Source organism: Fibroporia radiculosa (assembly GCF_000313525.1).
Source record: "Fibroporia radiculosa TFFH 294 genomic supercontigs, scaffold39632, whole genome shotgun sequence".
In the NCBI taxonomy this organism is placed as follows: domain Eukaryota; kingdom Fungi; phylum Basidiomycota; class Agaricomycetes; order Polyporales; family Fibroporiaceae; genus Fibroporia; species Fibroporia radiculosa.
The window spans coordinates 1-17,194 of NW_012133082.1; the positions used below are offsets into that span (position 1 = coordinate 1).

General features: G+C 50.0%; 7 protein-coding genes across 7 annotated transcripts; 3 read left to right on the top strand and 4 right to left on the bottom strand.

Annotated features, from left to right (window-relative positions):
• Positions 1–64: 64 nt before the first annotated feature.
• FIBRA_09421 (uncharacterized protein) lies at positions 65–497 on the bottom strand (the record flags this gene model as incomplete). Its single annotated transcript, XM_012321725.1, has 4 exons — positions 65–104; positions 161–297; positions 358–381; positions 432–497. 4 exons carry the CDS (start codon positions 495–497, stop codon positions 65–67), a joined length of 267 nt encoding a protein of 88 aa, XP_012177115.1.
• A 1,734-nt stretch (positions 498–2,231) lies between these two features.
• Positions 2,232–3,746, bottom strand: FIBRA_09422 (uncharacterized protein; the record flags this gene model as incomplete). The annotated part of the gene is made up of 3 exons (XM_012321726.1): positions 2,232–2,435; positions 2,491–3,337; positions 3,394–3,746. The coding sequence occupies 3 exons, from the start codon at positions 3,744–3,746 to the stop codon at positions 2,232–2,234; spliced, it is 1,404 nt and encodes a 467-aa protein (XP_012177116.1).
• A 357-nt stretch (positions 3,747–4,103) lies between these two features.
• Positions 4,104–4,722, top strand: FIBRA_09423 (uncharacterized protein; the record flags this gene model as incomplete). The annotated part of the gene is made up of 3 exons (XM_012321727.1): positions 4,104–4,235; positions 4,289–4,520; positions 4,574–4,722. 3 exons carry the CDS (start codon positions 4,104–4,106, stop codon positions 4,720–4,722), a joined length of 513 nt encoding a protein of 170 aa, XP_012177117.1.
• Positions 4,723–5,412: 690 nt separating this feature from the next.
• On the top strand, positions 5,413–9,896 carry FIBRA_09424 (uncharacterized protein; the record flags this gene model as incomplete). Its single annotated transcript, XM_012321728.1, has 5 exons — positions 5,413–5,583; positions 5,637–6,175; positions 6,228–6,351; positions 6,402–9,146; positions 9,201–9,896. 5 exons carry the CDS (start codon positions 5,413–5,415, stop codon positions 9,894–9,896), a joined length of 4,275 nt encoding a protein of 1,424 aa, XP_012177118.1.
• A 518-nt stretch (positions 9,897–10,414) lies between these two features.
• FIBRA_09425 (uncharacterized protein) lies at positions 10,415–11,158 on the bottom strand (the record flags this gene model as incomplete). The annotated part of the gene is made up of 5 exons (XM_012321729.1): positions 10,415–10,569; positions 10,632–10,719; positions 10,781–10,888; positions 10,945–11,055; positions 11,105–11,158. The coding sequence occupies 5 exons, from the start codon at positions 11,156–11,158 to the stop codon at positions 10,415–10,417; spliced, it is 516 nt and encodes a 171-aa protein (XP_012177119.1).
• A 122-nt stretch (positions 11,159–11,280) lies between these two features.
• Positions 11,281–12,658, top strand: FIBRA_09426 (uncharacterized protein; the record flags this gene model as incomplete). Its single annotated transcript, XM_012321730.1, has 8 exons — positions 11,281–11,541; positions 11,598–11,743; positions 11,788–11,808; positions 11,859–11,965; positions 12,027–12,165; positions 12,216–12,234; positions 12,292–12,451; positions 12,510–12,658. 8 exons carry the CDS (start codon positions 11,281–11,283, stop codon positions 12,656–12,658), a joined length of 1,002 nt encoding a protein of 333 aa, XP_012177120.1.
• Positions 12,659–12,769: 111 nt separating this feature from the next.
• FIBRA_09427 (uncharacterized protein) lies at positions 12,770–17,115 on the bottom strand (the record flags this gene model as incomplete). Its single annotated transcript, XM_012321731.1, has 17 exons — positions 12,770–13,071; positions 13,120–13,379; positions 13,426–13,596; positions 13,647–13,778; positions 13,826–13,983; positions 14,037–14,216; positions 14,276–14,428; positions 14,480–14,607; positions 14,664–14,907; positions 14,957–15,089; positions 15,155–15,301; positions 15,354–15,552; positions 15,602–15,919; positions 15,979–16,093; positions 16,149–16,797; positions 16,860–16,991; positions 17,042–17,115. The coding sequence occupies 17 exons, from the start codon at positions 17,113–17,115 to the stop codon at positions 12,770–12,772; spliced, it is 3,495 nt and encodes a 1,164-aa protein (XP_012177121.1).
• Positions 17,116–17,194: the final 79 nt, after the last annotated feature.

The window sequence follows — 17,194 nt, forward strand, 5'->3', positions numbered from 1 at the left end:
TCCGGTTTGGCGCTGTGGATGAGAGCCATGTCATTATGTGCATAGGAACTTCTCGAGGAATAACTTACGCGCCAGTCAGGTGCACCGGGCCCTCCGGTTTGGCGCTGTGGATGAGAGCCATGTCATTATGTGCATAGGAACTCCTCGAGGAATAACTTACGCGCCAGTCAGGTGCACCGGGCCCTCCGGTTTGGCGCTGTGGATGAGAGCTATGTCATTATGTGCATAGGAACTTCTCGAGGAATCACTTACGCGCCAGTCAGGTCCAGCGGGCCCTCCTCCGCCGCCAAAGTTGCGCTGCAGATGGGGAAATAAGGCAATGTTGCGCGCGAGTTAAGATTATAAGAGTATGTATACCTCTTCCACGTCGGGCGCCGCGGTCTGTTCAAATGTCAGTAGAACATATTATTGGAAAACGCAGTTTGGCTCACGGGAGCTGCAGAGGCCATGCCCAGGATAGCGACAATAGACAGGAGAGAGAACAGCTGGAAGCGCATTGTATCTTACTGAGTAATGCTCAGAGAGGGACTCACTCAATGAAGTCAAGGGAAAATCCAAAGGGGCTTTTATACTCGAGATGAAAGCCGAGATCGGGGTAGAAAGTGAGTCAGGGGCCAGAATTAGGACAGGTATGGATCAGGTACACAAATCATCAATGTTAGCGTTAGGTTGTTTCATGCGACCTCATGCTCGTCTATATCGACTCACGCGAAGAGGTACTATCGACTCACGCGAAGAGGTACTATTGACTCACGCGAAGAGGTACCCGCGATCGTTTGCAAGACAACGCTCCGCGCGTATGCGTTATGCACGATAACTGGCCCTTCCAAGGAAGCTCTGGCAGAACGGCCAGCCTGACCCGACCGCTGCCGATTTCTGCTCACCGCTCGGAGATTCATAAGAGGGAAAAGTCGACAACCATTGAAATTAACTCACTTCTTTCGCATCGGGCGGCTACAATGTTAAGTACGCCATCGAGTGCGCGCTGACTCTCGGGTATCTGGCGCCTGGTAGCAGTCGACTTCAACAGTCGACGCCCCTTATTCAATGCCATTAAATATGCAACCGCATTCCCCGTAATATACTTGTCGGCGGCACAACGCCTTACTGTCCCCGAAGAGATTTGAATTTCTAGTCAGACTCTTAGTGTTTGTGCCAAAATACTGAAACCTTAGACTAAATTTCGGGGGGATCGAAGAAGGGTACCGATGGAAACGTGCGTTGTGAACTGAACCTCCGCAGATTGTAGTGACCTTGGGACCTGACTCACCGCGACATTGGGAATTTCACATGAGGTGCATGCGGACGTTCTAGTGTGCTTGGAGAGCCACCTTTCCAGAAATCACTACTCTAGATCACCGCCGAAAAACATATCGCGGCACCGAACGCCTTTGTTCACCTAATACGGCCGCCGCGCCGCAGTAAGACTGAGTAAAGCAGAGTTAAATTGGATGACTTACCGTAGGCCTATCTGAATAGCAACTTTCCACATCAGAGAGGAGAACGCCACCAAACAAGTGGTTTTTACAGAGTCCAATTTCAAACCAATTCAAATATCTTCGCCGGACCAATGAGCGAGCTCACCGCCTGAGGTACCCGAGCTCGTCAAAGGCGTATTTTCAGGTGCAGATTTGTCGTTCCGGATCATACTCAAACATTGATTCGGCATGACAACGCGACATTTTCGTCCTCCAACATCAAATTTTCCACTGAATGCACGCAACCTTGTGCACTCCTTCCAGATGGTCTCAACGCAGTTTAGAACATGTATCTCAGTTGCCTGACCGAGCTCAAAGAGAACAGACAGGGGATGGAAACACGCGATGCGTGCCTGCTGTGCATCGGCACCTGACCATGGCACTGTGGAAACAGGCCGCGGGTGCGATCGCTCTGTCGGCTACTGTGATAGGCGCACGGAGGAGCAGTAGCCATTCTACATTTTGGACCGCGAATGCGAGGCACTGCGTGCTTCATGCTCGTTATTATTCTATCTTTCGTTGGTGTCTAGTTCTTCTGTAGTTATGCCACTATGTAGACGGGGGCTCCGAAGTGACCGACCGCAGGTCAGACGCGGTAGGAGCTCAGCTGCCGCCGTTGGTGCTCACTAGGTACACTATTACTCGAAATCAATAATAAAGCAACCGTGCGTAAGCACCGGTATACTGCCAGTAAAACCCATAAATTATCATTAAAAAAATCTACAGTGTAATGGTACATATGAAGCCTAACTTTCAGTTTTCAAAATCAGGGTCCAAATCTCGCCGATCTCGCAAAGACTCGAGCTCGTGTCCGTAGCTCCAGAAGTCTACCACTTCTGAACTATTGGGGACACTCATCCCCGCTCTCAGCTCTTCCAGCAAGCAAGCGATATCAAGTATTTGCAAGAATTGCGCTCGAGAGTCTGGGTAAACAAAGAGATTGAGAACTTCAGCGCCCTGGTCGACAGATAATCGAGTCAGGTCTACGGGCAGAATTGTGCTGCACACGTACATATATGCGGATTATCGGAGCAATAAACTCTTTTGGCGCCTTTTCCAACCTTATGCCCGTATCATTAGCAAGTTCTTTATCCACGGACGAGCTGCCAGGTGACGAAGGCGGTGCATCGTACTGTCTGCTTATGATCTTCCCTTTCCCCTTCCCATCAACGATAATCTCCTCTTTATTTTCCTCAGGGGTACCAGCATTTGGCGCTGTATCACTTTCGTCCAATGGATAATCGATCCCAAGCCACCGCTTCCACAGCTCAAGCTTACGTCCGTCCCGATCGAGCCTCTTCAATGCGTCGTGACACCTCGTCCAATCGCGCTCATCACCCTTCCATACCCCCATTACATCATCTTCATCTTCAACCGGACTCGATACAACGGAAGGTGGTCTCGTCACGTCGTCATCTTCATGCATGATCAAGACTAGCTGCGGGGCGTGTTCCGCCATAATTGGCGTGCCTTCCAGCTGATTTCCATCCCCAGTCTGCTTCAGGTTTGTTGCCGAAATTTTCCTTCTAGGATTCCGCACCATGAGCCGAACCCATCTTCTGCGTCGAACCCAGCCTCCTGCACCCAGCCAGCCCGCGTTAGGGCGCCAGCGTCTAGAGCGGAAAGACCATGCATACTCAAATCCGTCGTGTTGAACTTCATCGCCGCGCATATCTATCATCCAATCACGCGAGACCCAGTGCCACGTTCCGTCGGGAAGAGGATAAGATGCAAGAGATACGGTTGGCTGAGCATTCCAGACGCGTCGGGAAGGTTCAGGTGTGGGGAGGGTATAAGACGGAGGATCGAGCGGCAGAAGGGACTGGGGAGAGTAATAGGGTGTCGAGAAAAGAGTTATACTGAGTGAGGAGTAGCCATGTAAACCTTGACTGCTGTAATATTCAAGGATACTTACCCTCGCTGGTTCTCATACAGTGTAGCCCACTTGTATACAGGCTTGCGCGTAGCATCGTCGCATGGCAGTTCCCTAAGTTGTTCATCATTGATTTCCACAAGCCCTGCATCTGAGACTGGTAGCGATGGAAGAAGGTGGCAATCCCGATGAGTTGTGTCGGGCTCGTAGTTATACACCTGTATTTTGGCTTTCCTCCTGCGGCGACAAAAGGTAGGTAGAATGCGGGTGAACCTCCTCTTCAGTAAGAGGTAGGTGCGTGCCTGCTCCGACGTAGCTGGATCGCCCTGTTGTAGAGGGGGACTCACATTCATCGGGGTCCGGGATGGACCAGCAGGCGAGTACGAGTCGGACATAGCATTGCCCACTGTTCCAGGCGGGCGCAGACGGTTGAAACAGAGGACAAGGTTAGGGTTAGCGCCCAGCTATCCAGGAAGGAGCGACTGGCACATGACGTCATTCTCTTGCATTCCGCCACTGCCATGTTGCGCCGCTCCCTGGTCCAGATCAGACCGCCCGCCGTACGCCTGTACGCCCGCTCCTTGTCGACAGCCCCCCGTATTCACTCGTCTGCACTCGCCCCATTTTACTGGAGACACCCCTTCAGCACCACGTCTGGCCCGCGCGCAACGTGTCCTCAATGTTCCGCGCCGCTCAAGACCTCGCTGCCTGTCTGCACATCCTGTTTCCACATCACATGCATTCCTCCTGAGATGACCTACCATGAAATGCTTGGGGCGCAATACGAGCCAAATCCATTCGTAGTGGACACTGTAGAGATTAAACAACGCTTTCGAGATCTCCAGTCTGTCGTGCACCCGGATCGCTGGGTAGGGAAGGGATCTGTACGTTCATTATTCTGTTAGCGTGCGATTATCTCTGATCTCATTTACTGCAGGAGAGGCAGGATGCAGCAGCGACCATGTCGGCCCGCATAAACGAAGCACTTCATCGCTTGTCAAACCCCCTCCTGCGCGTCGAATACATCCTCGCGCATGAGGGCCATGCAGGGGAAGAAACGGACAAATTAGAAGACCCCACACTCCTGATGGAAATTCTTGAGATGCGAGAGCTGGTAGAGGGTGCTGAATCCCGAGAGGTCGTCGACGAAGTGAGGTCGGAGAATGCTGGTGCGTGATCATTTACGAGCACTTGCAGTCATTGTTCATGCATGCATATACAGTCAAGCTAGAGGAGACTGTGCAGGAGATAGAACAGCTGGTCGGGGAGAAGGACTGGGCTGCAGTGAAAAGTGCTGCGGTGAAACTTAAATATTTACAAGGCATAGAACAGGCTGCCGCTGCATGGCCGCATCGATTCAACGACCATTGATGTGTATGCTCTTCGTTGGTGCACTTACGGCTGTATGAACCATTCCCTCTCACTTTCGAGCGTGTCGTTCAGCCTACCGCCCCGCAGTCGACATTGGCAAACAGACATGATACTATTGGCTCAAGCACCTATTTGTATATATATCACCGTCCCTGTTCAACGTCGAGTGCGCTCTAACTGTGACGCATGAGGCTTGGCCAATTGCGCGATACGGATATGTCTAGATAAATGACTGCCTCAGGAAGGTCGTCTTGGGGAATAGCATGGACCAGAATCTTGCACAGCGTGACTCAAATTAGAGTGCAAAAAGCTGTTTGATCAAATCACATATCGCTGAAAGCAGATTGGTCTTGAAGGAATACTTGGAAAACACCCGGGGCACACCTTACGAAGCCGACTGCATGTGAAGCTTGTGAACAACTTCAGCTCGCAAAACGCATGCATTCCTTATTCTATCCCCACACCTGTCTTACACCTTCAAGCTTCAAGCTTTGAGCACTCCAGAAGTTGCTTTGGGCAACTATTTTGGTAGCTGAGATGGACCACTCCAGTCCGCATACATGTGAGTTGGGGCGAGCTGCGTTCATTCTATCGATTTCAGAAACCAAAGCGAAGTTCGAACGGGGACCAGAAGTTGAGGGATGTGGCGGAGTCGATTCGGAGCTCAGTCGAATGTGGCATGATCACGTGATGTCTCGTCACCTCGTTATGCAGGGCAAATTGCGCCGAGGTCTCGTCCGACGTTCACGAGCCATCGTGTCGTCTTGGGCTAAACAACTCTGTATCGGTGTTCTTCATTTGCATAAGTCGGGAATCAAGCACCTTGCGCCGATTAGAGATCTTGGAAGTGGCAAGTTGTTAGTGAGTCTTGTTGTCTCGCCTTTCTCCGAGCTTAGTTGAGCCGAATGAGACAGATCGTTGGTTGGTTCCATATGCGCCTTGCTTTCCTCCTACGTTCAAGGCGCCGCCTCATGCAATTGGACCCTCAGAAACGGTCCCCTCAGACAACCCCGCCCCTCAAACGTCTCTTCTCTGCAGCCCCCTCCTCTTCATTCCAGGCGCTCGCTGATCCCGACGGCCAGCGTCCCGGCAAGATCCCAAAATTAGAAAGTAAAAGCGTCCCCTCATCTTCAATGCCGCCGCCACCGCACCCTCGTCGCAAGCCTGGGCCTGGCCCGTCGTTGCTATCCCGTATGCCTTCCTCGGGGCCTTCGCATTCATCTGGAGGCAAGAGTCGCAGAGGCAAGGCGTCAGCAATGCTGCCAAAGACCCTTCCAGATCCTTTTTGCGACGAGGCATACATCGCTAGGACGTATCGCATCAAACCGCTCAAGCCTGTATGGGAGGAGAACCCCAAGTCCCCGCTCGCAAACTTCCTCAATTCAAAGTGGTCCCGGCAGCCAGAGTACGAGACTATACAGGGCATTGGGGCAAACGGGAAGACGTTATGGAGGTGCATTACCATCCGCAGTATCATGTTTGAATGTTGCTAACGTCTTGGTCAGAGCGACTGTGAAAATCCGCGGGGATGAATGGGATATTACAGGCACTGGTGATCATGCAATTAGGAGGGATGCTGAGAAGCTTGCAGCGCTGTCTGCGATGTACCAGATGGATGCTCTCGGTGTGGTAAGCGCGTTTATCAATCGTTTTCCGCGCCCGCTTTCATGTCCAGCTAGTTTGATCAAAAGTCTGCTCCGAAGAGGCAGAAAAAGTCAGAGCCAGAGCCAGAGGTCTCACCTTCAGAGGTGAAGTTGTCTGACGGTAGCGTTGTCGACTACGAGCGCGGACGACAGTTCATGGATTATTATTGCCGACGCTTTGGATTTGGGCGACCTGAAATTTCATACACGATGTTAAATCCACGCAGCAGCAAGTCCTATTGGCAAGCGGATATGACCGTTGACGGGCGCCGGATCGGATTTGGCAAAGGTGGGAACAAGAAGATGGCTATGACAAGCTGCTATGTGGACGTTACACAATATCTAGAGCAATGTGACCCCGATATTTGGTCGAAATTCGTGCAGGACGCTAGAACAGGCAAGGACCTCGGTTTGGCGCCGAAGGTCCTCTTCCAGATTGACGAAGCTTTGCAGGAAAAAGTCGAGGACCTTTGTGATAACATTCAGAAGAGCACACTGTATAAAAATCGTCCGAGTAGGCGACCTGCTCAGCTTAACGGCGATGCGTCTGGTTCGGCTAATCCCGATATGCCTACTGGTCCCCGTGCACCGTATCGAAGACCGGTGCCACTGACGTGGCTGGAGTCGAGGTCGCAGCAACTTCGCGCAAGGCGGGAATCGTATCTCAATGACTCACGTATGTCCACAATGCGCGCGCAACGTGCTGCGTTGCCTGTATACACAAAATCGGACGATCTGTTGAAGCATATCCGAGATCATGATGTCACCATTTGTATGGCGGCGACAGGCTCAGGCAAAACGACCCAGATACCGCAGCTGATTTTGGACGATATGATTGACAGAGGGGAAGGGGCCAAATGTAATATTGTCTGCACTCAGCCTCGTCGGATTGCTGCGATCAGCGTCGCCGATCGTGTGGCGAAGGAGAGGGGGGAAGTTGTTGGCAAAGGATCATCTATCGGATATCAAGTCAGGTTTGAATCTAACCTTCCCGAGGAACATGGTTCTGTTACGTTCTGCACTACTGGCATATTCCTGAAGAGGATGCAATCTGCGCTACTCGGCGGTGGACCAATGGGTCGCAGCCTCGATGATGTCACCCATGTACTTGTCGATGAAGTTCACGAGCGGGATGTTGACACAGACTTGCTGCTAGTCGTGTTGAAGCGTCTGCTCGCGGAACGCAAAAGTCGCAACAAACCCATCAAGATAGTGCTCATGAGCGCCACAATTGATCCTAAGCTCTTCCAGGAATATTTCCGCGACGAGGAGGGCCGGCCGACAGAGGTCATCGAGATTCCTGGGCGAGCATTCCCCGTCGAGAAACACTATTTGGATGACTTTTCGCATGACCTTGCCGGCAAGGGATCTTCGTCTGGGGTTTTCCAGGACGAATCGGTACAGAAATATCTCGTGCATCAGCTAGGCGCAGCCGCACCGGTGCCTCCAGGCCGGGGTACTAGCCGTCCTCATGGATCGAACAACTCCCCCTCTACTACCGCGGGACCGCCAGAAAGCTCTCGGGACGAAGACATTGAAATCCCTATCCCTCTGGTGGCTTTGACAGTTGCCCACGTTTTAAGAAAAACCGACGATGGGCATGTTCTAGTATTCTTGCCTGGTTGGGACGACATAATTGCCGTACAAAGGTTCCTGAGAGAGAAAGAGCTCCTAGGCCTCAATTTTAACGATTCTGACAAGTTCAGGATTCACCTCTTGCATTCCACTATCCCGGTGGTTGAGCAGCAGGCCATCTTTGACCCACCTCCACAGGGAATTAGGCGCATTATTCTTGCGACTAACATTGCGGAGACGTCTGTCACTATTCCCGATGTCGTCTACGTCGTCGATAGCGCCCGGGTAAAAGAACAGCGGTACGATCCCGAGCGCCACATCTCTTCCCTGGTCTCCGCGTGGGTTGGAAAATCCAACCTCAATCAACGTGCAGGGCGCGCAGGACGACACCGATCGGGTGAATATTATGGTATATTGGGCCGAAAATTTGCGGACAATTTGCACCCACACCAGATGGTCGAGATGAAGCGTGTCGATCTCAGTAATGTAGTGATGCACGTTAAGGCGCTCAATTTCCCCGGGATGACTGTCGAAGAAGTACTTGCAGAGACTATTGAGCCACCCTCGCCTGATCGCGTAGCTGCCGCAATGAAGGCATTGCAAATGGTCGGTGCCCTTGATCAGGGAAACGACCTGACTTCGCTTGGGCGTGTACTCCTCCAGCTGCCTGTGGATGTGCAGATGGGACGACTGGTTCTATACGGCAGCTTCTTCCGTTGTCTCGATCAGGCGCTGACTCTTGCAGCCATCTTGACGAACCGGGATCCGTTCGTTTCGCCCATGCACCTCAAGGCCGAGGCTAACGCCAGGAAAAACTCGTTTACCTCGGACGATTTCCGCTCAGATGCGCTGGCCACGCTGAATGCCTACAACTCGTGGTGGGAACTGCAGCGGAAGGGCATGTACGTTGCCGCGAACAAGTTTTGTGGGGAAAATTTCCTTGCGAAGCCGACACTGCTTATGATTCAGAAGATCAAGGAGCATATTATGCAGTCGTTGTATTCGATCGGTATCATCGATGTATCGGCTGGCGGAAATGTTTCTATACCAGCGGCACCCTTGAGGGGAGGTAATTTTGCCGTACCCCCCGAATTGAACCGCAATGGCGGCTCGTCCCCCGTCCTTGCGGCTCTCATTGCTATTGCAACACAGCCGAAGTTTGCGCTTCGCACCGGCGAGAAGACTTATCGTACTGCCACGGACAAGGTAAACTAATTCGAGCAAATATTGGATTGATGTAGCTGATGCTCATGTCTTTAGACGGCCTTTATCCATCCTTCGAGTGTCAATCACCGCAAGAGGGAGATTCTCGAGCATGAGGAAGGCACTGCACTCATTGAAAAGCAGATTATATCTTATGCTGAGAAGCGACAGAACATCTCAGCTGGAGTCTCAAATGCTCAGAAGTTCCTCGTGACGACCTCTCGACTCGATCCCCTTACATACCTCTTGTTTGGCGCGTATAGGATAGAGGTAACCGCGCGCGGACTCGAATGTGACGAGTGGCTTCCGATTGTCGGTCGGCAGGATGCATTGGATGAGCTGGAACAGCTTAAGATTACAATGCAGGCATGCATGCTTCGGGTGTTTGAAGGGATCATCGCACGACAATCGCAGCCCGGCAGGCGCCGAAATCATATCCGCAATGACGGTAAAGAGGAGGAGTCAGGCGATGAAGACGATGCAATCCGCCCGTTGACCGGCGTTGAGGTCACAGAACTCGATTTGATGGCGGAAGACATTGTAAATTTGTTGAACAGCTATAGTAAGTATCGAGTATCAATGCAGTCTCGTCAAAATTCCCGGCCTGCGACACCCATGGACTCCCCCTCCTTCTTGTCGTCGCGGTTACCCTCGCTAGGTGGTTCTAGGTCGGGATATTCAACACCCTACCATGTGGGTTCGACATTCAGTTCGAGGCCAAGCACACCGAGCCGGCTATCACGAAGGTTATGATTGTTTTTGCTATTGGTGTCTGTTTTTACTAGAGTAAATCTCGCTACACTAGCTGTTATATGGATTTAATGGAATTGATGTTGTCTCGAGATCTGGCATGATGAGGCGAATCGCGGAAATGAAACATATTATACTGCTCGGCCACTGCTCTTTCGCCTAGTTCGACCAAGTGAGGAATAAGCACAAGTAGCCTCCGAGGTCACGACAAAGTCGAGTGTCGCCACGGTATAGTGAAGACTAAATCCCATCGTCGGATATCCACCATTTTGTACATCAGGGCACTGCGATACTTCAATGACAAGGCAAGCCCATAAATCTGCTGTTGCGACATCTACTTTATCAAAGCTTCAAGTCAAATGACAAGTGCTGCAAGGTTCAGCTGTATTTCTAATAACCGGCCTTGCGGTCATTATTCCCGAATCTCATTGGGAGGAATTAGTGCAGATATTAATGCAACAAATATATATGCTAGAGAAATATTGGCCTAGGCAATGCCTCTGCGTCCTAGGCTTCGTGATTTACACAGTTTGATACGCGCCTGGCGCATGCGGCTGGCTACTAGGAACCTGAATCGTTGTACCTAGTGGCTTGGGAGTCTGTGCATCAGCAGACTCATCTACGGTCTGATAGCCATCTCGTCCTCCGGAAGTGAACCCGCCGGGCATCGCCCAGACTGGAGGAATTGAATGTATGAGTTATTCATTTGAACTTCAGGGACTCGACAGTTGCACTGACCTGTCGCTCCACTCAGGTCGCTTCCGCGAAATCCAACACCAGAACCTCTTTGTTGTAAAGAAGACATGAATGTTAATATGGTCGGGAACTGTAAATAGTCCGGTCAACAGGGCGTTGCACGGGCGTGGCACAAGGTCAACCACACATACTTTTAGGACGAGTAGCAGGATTGTTAACAACTTGAAAAACCAGTGCTGATCATAGTTGTACATCCAAATGATGTCGTAGATGACAGATGCGCTTAAAAGATAGGTGAACTATGCGTCTTTTGTTGAACACAGTGCATCAAAGAGATGAGAGGCAGAACACGCACTGTCTGAAGAGACTGAACACCGTCTGGGTTCTCCTGGGCATAAATTCCAAAGAGGAAAATAGGAAGGTTGTACTTTGGGGCCTCAAAGGCACTGACGGCGAAGGAAAGACCCTGCGGGTATTTTAGTCTGTGAATGACGCAGACGTGGCAAAAGACGAACGGTCCCGACGAGGACGAGCTTCGAGGTGTCCAGACGTTGCAAAAAGTCGGCCATGATAGAGGCTGGTAAGCTGCAGGAGGGAAGAAGGGAAATGCTGCGGTGTGTGGGGAAGGAAGCGCGGACTGGTTTGGGTTGCGCGTCTGCGCACTCCGCCACCGACGAAACTGATCGCAGCTATGTCCGAGTCCAAAACTGTTTTGGATCTCCTCTCCTATGTTCGCACCAGAGTCACCGTCGATGTCGACTCGATGGATCCTGCCGTCGCTGCTCGGCATACCTCAGGTAGCAAATTCTGCGACATGACCTCCAATCAGGCCATCGTCTACTCTGAGGCCGCCAAGCCTGAGCGCGCACAGCTCTTCAAGACTGCTTGTCAACTGGCACGGGTCAGCGGATCAGACACGGAGAGTCAGATAACAGAGGCTTTGGACATTTTGGTCGGAATCATCTCTCAGATCATGGTGGTCCGATCAGAGCTTAACCACACGCACAGACTGTCCTCCTCGCAAAGGAGGTGTATCCCTACCTTACTGGTCGTGTTCATGCACAGACCTCTCCTCCCACTGCCTATGACACTGAGAAAACCATCGCACACGCGAGGAAGCTCGTCGAACTTTTTGAGGCAAACGGCATACCACGGTGTGCATCATGCTAATATTACCGCTGCGTCACTGAATCATCAGCGCGTACAATGCAGCGACCGGGTGTGTATTAAGATTCCTGCGACACCAGAGTCAATAATAGCCTGCCAAAGGCTCGAGAGTACCGGCATCAGGACTCTTGCGACTTGTCTTTTCTCCCTTCCACAGGCCGTGGCTGCTTCCCAAGCAGGCTGTCTCTACGTCGCGCCGTACTTCAACGGTGACTGATTGGCTTATCGTGAATCAGATTTGACCCAATGACTAATAGTTCTTTTCAACAGAGCTCCGAGTGCACTTTGAACCGAAAATATGGAAGGAATACAACGACACAGCGAGAGAACATCCGATGGCGCCTGTCATCGCCTCTATAGTCCAAGAGTTTAGAGCAATTGATTCGAAGACGCTAGTCATGCCTGCTAGGTAAGGGGCCATGCACCTTCGTGGAAAAATATCTCAACATTACTGTAAAGCATCGTAACCTCGACAGAGGTATGTATATTCAATATGATTTCCATCGAGTATAATTAAGCCGCTCCCATTCGTGAGGTCATTGCATTGGCGTCGTTGCAACCTGATCATCTCACGCTAGCGGGGGCAGTCTTGGACCAGCTAGCAGCAGCATCGAATGTCAAACTTCTTGATGAACCGAATACACATGCCTCTCTTAGCATAAACACTACGAGTAATGGCGCTTCATATGGAAAAGGTTGCTTTATAGTGATGTGCTCTGCGGAGGCTATTACTTATGACAACACTGAATATAGATTTTCTTGCTGATGGCGCGAGCGCACTCAGACAGGCTCTAGCTGCTGATGCAGAGGCTACACGCAAACTCGCTGACGCGCTGAAGATATTCGGCGAGATGGAGCAGAAAACCAGGGAACTCGTAAGGAAAGAGCTGGGTGAGATGTAAGGGCTACAAATACGGGATATACCGACATCCATTCTGTCTGTGCCATTTCAATGTTTGATACAGGAGATAATCGTAGTGTACAGTAGTGATGAACAGGGGTATGAGGTCAAATCAAATGTCGTCTGAATTAGAAACACAAGAGTTGTCCTTGTCTGTGTTGGTACCAGTGTCTTCCAATTCTTCTACTAGGTCGCCAATGATTGTAAGGCGTTCCGCTTTGCCCTCTACCTTTTTGCGCTCGAACAGCCAAGGGCAATCTAGTGATTCGCATCTGACAGGCTCCCCGGGGGCAGTTCCGCAACAAGAGCTACAAATTAATTGTACATCTCTCAGTCGGTCTTCTGCCACTCGAAGTCGGGATAGAAGTCCGGAAATGGTCGTTATAGGATCAGCGCGACAATCATCGCACAAGCCTGAAGTATCACTCAGCAAGGCGCACTTGATGAACACGCGATGGTTACCTTCCAACGTCAGTGCTCTACAGTTGATACAATGCGAACTCAGAAAATGTTCTTCAATCTTGAACGCGTTAGTTGCGGCGGTGTATTTCTTGACTCTCCTCGGTGACAGGGAGATTGGGTCTAGTGGCTGGTCTGCACGCAGCGCTTTCGGCATGTCATCGTACCAGCTCCTGACGTCAGCACCAACTAGATTGAATATTCGCTCGAGAGGAGGAATCAGTACTCGAGAAATATAGTACACCGCGTCCAGCTGTTTTTGACTAATCCAGATAAGCCAAACTGTCATCGCGAGATAGAACGATGTACCTGTTGTCAATAAGCTCGCCAGGAGAGACAGCCCTGTCTACCAGCCTGGTATCTGGGTCACCGCGCATGATAACATATGGTACACGTTCCCCATATTGCGGCTCGTCCATGGGGTCATTGGTCGTGCGTCGTGCGGCGACAGTGACTCCTGGGGGTGGTGGAACTTTATCACTGATGACCGAATCAATGTGTGGGCAGCAATCAGCCAATGGGACACACACCTATACGTCCCCATCTTCACCTCTTTAGCGAATATAAAGTCGTGAGGTGAAACTCTATTCTCCAAGATTCGGGTCCAAGATTCATAACAGTATTTTTTGACTTTACTGAGATCCTGCGTGCGAAATAAAATTCTAGCATCTATCAGCAAAGTATTACGGGATTTTTTAAAGCATAATACTTGAGGCAAGTCTCTGTCATCTTCTGCTGAGCGGGAATTCCATCTCGACGGACAGTTTCAATGCCCTTGGCATCGAATGTCGGCTCACTGTCATCTGGACTTTCGAACTTGAATCCAACATATCGTTTCTTCGCCATCAGCACACACGGAAGGTATACCTAATTACAACTATAAGGTCTGCGCCACATAGATAAATGTCGACATTATTCACCTTCTCAAACTTAAGCTTTACTGGTGCAGGATTCATGGATGTGACCGTCTCAGCCATATCTTGACCAATGCGGAAGGCTTGCTCCTTGGTCTTCCCACGAAGGTAAATAAAAAGTGAATCTGTATCACCGTACACAACCTTCGCCCCCCATTTCTTCGTTGAATTGATGACGCGAATGGCCTTGATTTAGAATGTGTGTCTCAGATTCCAAACATCAGTGGCACACAGATTTGCGTTACCTTTTCCAACGTCTCGCGACCACTCTGAACAATACTGTCAGCAATTTCAACCGCCGGCATCCGCCCAGAGAATGTAGCACTGGTATATCCGTATGTGACATTGGCAATGAACTTCAGGCCGAGCTGACGAGCATCCAGAATTCGTCTGAGTGCCTATGAGACATTATTATACTCATGACCAGATGCATGCGATTTGGAGCACACCTTATCGTCTTTGGCCCCCTTCATTGCTTGTTTGACCATCACCCGCGTATCCAATAACTCAGTCAACATCCTTCCTAATAGTCCTTTGCGTACGTCTTGATTAACATACACCATCCCGTTAGGTGCGACTGCAACCATGAGGCTTTGGTTTTTTGTATTTGTGCAGCATCTCGATGAGACTCACCGTGCATGTGCTCTTGTAGTGTTTCCAATAGCCCTGCAGGCTGATGTAAATCCGTTACGCCGAATTTGTTTTGTCCTTTGAAATCAGTGACACGTCCAAGACACGTAGAATAACAATAATTATATGCGATCATAACGGAGGGATACAATGATTGAAAGTCGAGTACGACAAGAGGACTGTTATAAAAGGCGGATAGAGGTTCCATGATAAGTGGCATACATTCTGCTGCGTTCTGTTTTCCGACCTTCAACGGTCATTAGCTTTCTGCAGGAGAAAACAGCGGAATTACTCACATCTTGCTTACTGGGGGATAGTAGCACAAAACTCTCTGGTTTAGCTATCCGGAACATGAATGATTCAACCTTGAATTGCGATCCTCGGCTGAGAACAGAAAAGAAATCGACCCCGAAAACCCGGGCAAATTCGCTGCATTAGATCAGATAGAGACGATATCAATGTCAGCAACAATTGCACCAAAACGAGGGGCGTACGCATTCTTGGTGACCACTTCAGCTACATCAAGAACTTCAAGGACCATGACGACTCGGTTCGAGAAGTAACGCAATAGATCGGAAGTGTGATAAGGAGATGTGCTACGATACCATTTTGTCAAAGTCTCGCAGGAATACCAAGGTGTTCTAAATGACCAATATGAATCCGTAATAAAACGTATAAAGTTTCTTCACATACCGTCGGCGAAGAAGTTGGAAAACTACATGCTCAAATGCATGGCTCGTGAAATTGTGTTCGGCTCTTATAATCCTCCAAACATTCAACACGTGTCGTCCGATGACTTTGAACGTAGACGTCGTTCGCATGCCCCACTGATCTGAGCCACTACCAGTACGTCGCCCGAATGCGCGAGATATTTGATCTCCTAAATCTAGGCCTGAAAGGAATTAGTAAAACATGACGAAATAAACCGCTAATTTGTGTACCATAACTTTCGGCTCGTGCATTCAGGTAGCCCCATGATGATGCCTGGATCTCCCATCCTACGACGATATCGGGATCAATCTCTATAACCAAATCGATGACCCGATTGAGTAAATCTAACTCGCTTGGGACAAATTCGATTTTGTGGTCTCGAATTCGACGGGCGTTCATACAGTCACTTTCGACGGCAACAATGCCTCGTTCACACGAGAATGTCCCATCTTGAGCCGATTGCGGACCTGCAGAGTCTTGATACGAATAGAACACAGCCATAATCTCGTCTTCATCTGGATTGGGAAGTAGCTTTTCTCTCGAAGGCGCTATATAGAAATAATCATTCCAGTGCCATTGTGACTATAGCTCATATAATCCGACTTACCAAAAATCTCTAAGGAGAGTACACTCATATGCAAGTGCTCACGCATCGGCAGTTTGGACGTCTTTGCTGGTGTATTGACCAGTCCATATGGGTTAGCTTGGGTTGGCCCTTGGATCTAGTCAAAGAATGTGTTCATTACATCCTTCAGCGACAAATCATAATCAATATACCTGCGAAGGCTGCCTGGGCTTGTCCTGGCTCATAGCAATCGGATGGACCATTAACCATCGACGTATTTGCTGGGGAGTTGGTGGGGAGCTTGCATACTCCCATCCATACACATCAGTATCATCCAGAGGCGCCCCAATTGCGGAACCAGAGTCGTTTATGTTGCCACTTTGTGGGGCCCATTCCTCTAGGTTGCTCAAGCTCTCTCCGCCTTTCAAATTGAATACCAAGCCTGCATACTCCCTCGGCCGATCAGGTACATCGGATGCACTGGAATAGTAAGGGTCAGTATAAATTTTGTTAGGAATCCCGTATTCTTCGATGCTGTTCAAGAGCTGCGAAGTGGACGGTGGCTGTTGCGCGTAAACATATTCGTGTGAACGGGATGCCAATGACGCCGGAGTAATCATCTGCGTCTGTGTTCGATAAGAGCTAGAGGAACGTGGAACCGACGACGGAAACAAAGGATCGTCGAACCGAGCAATAAGTGCGCCCAGCTTGCGCCTTTTAGATGGCCTTTCTTCATCACCACTGAGTATTCGTACATGTTTATATTGGTCAACCGACTTCTGTAACTCTATTGGGTGGGTGCTCTCCACGGACGGCGTACAATGATGGCCTTTGATCAGATGATCATCTACATGTGAGAGACTGACGCATACCTGATATTTAGTGATACTATAGTAGTGCTCGGAAATTTGAATACCACCCACCTAGGAGTTAAATTTGCCGCAGCAAAATTGGCAAGCCTTGTCGGCCTAATCGGAGAAAACACGTCTGGGTCTCCGAGTCCACGCTTCGTGGGTGTAAAAGGAGAGAAATTTACATGCGTCGATGTTCCCCTCCTGTGTTAGAATGAGAAGACACGCAGAATAATAACAACAGCACATGTTACCTCTTCTTGGGTGTTTGCGGAAGAGATTCCGTCGCGACGGAAGTAGAACGACGATCAGGATACCTGTTTGACATATATATATCGCAATAAGAATTCACAAGGTAAGCTCACCCTGCAAGTTTGTGCCAGCCACTTTCAAACTGACTGCATTGT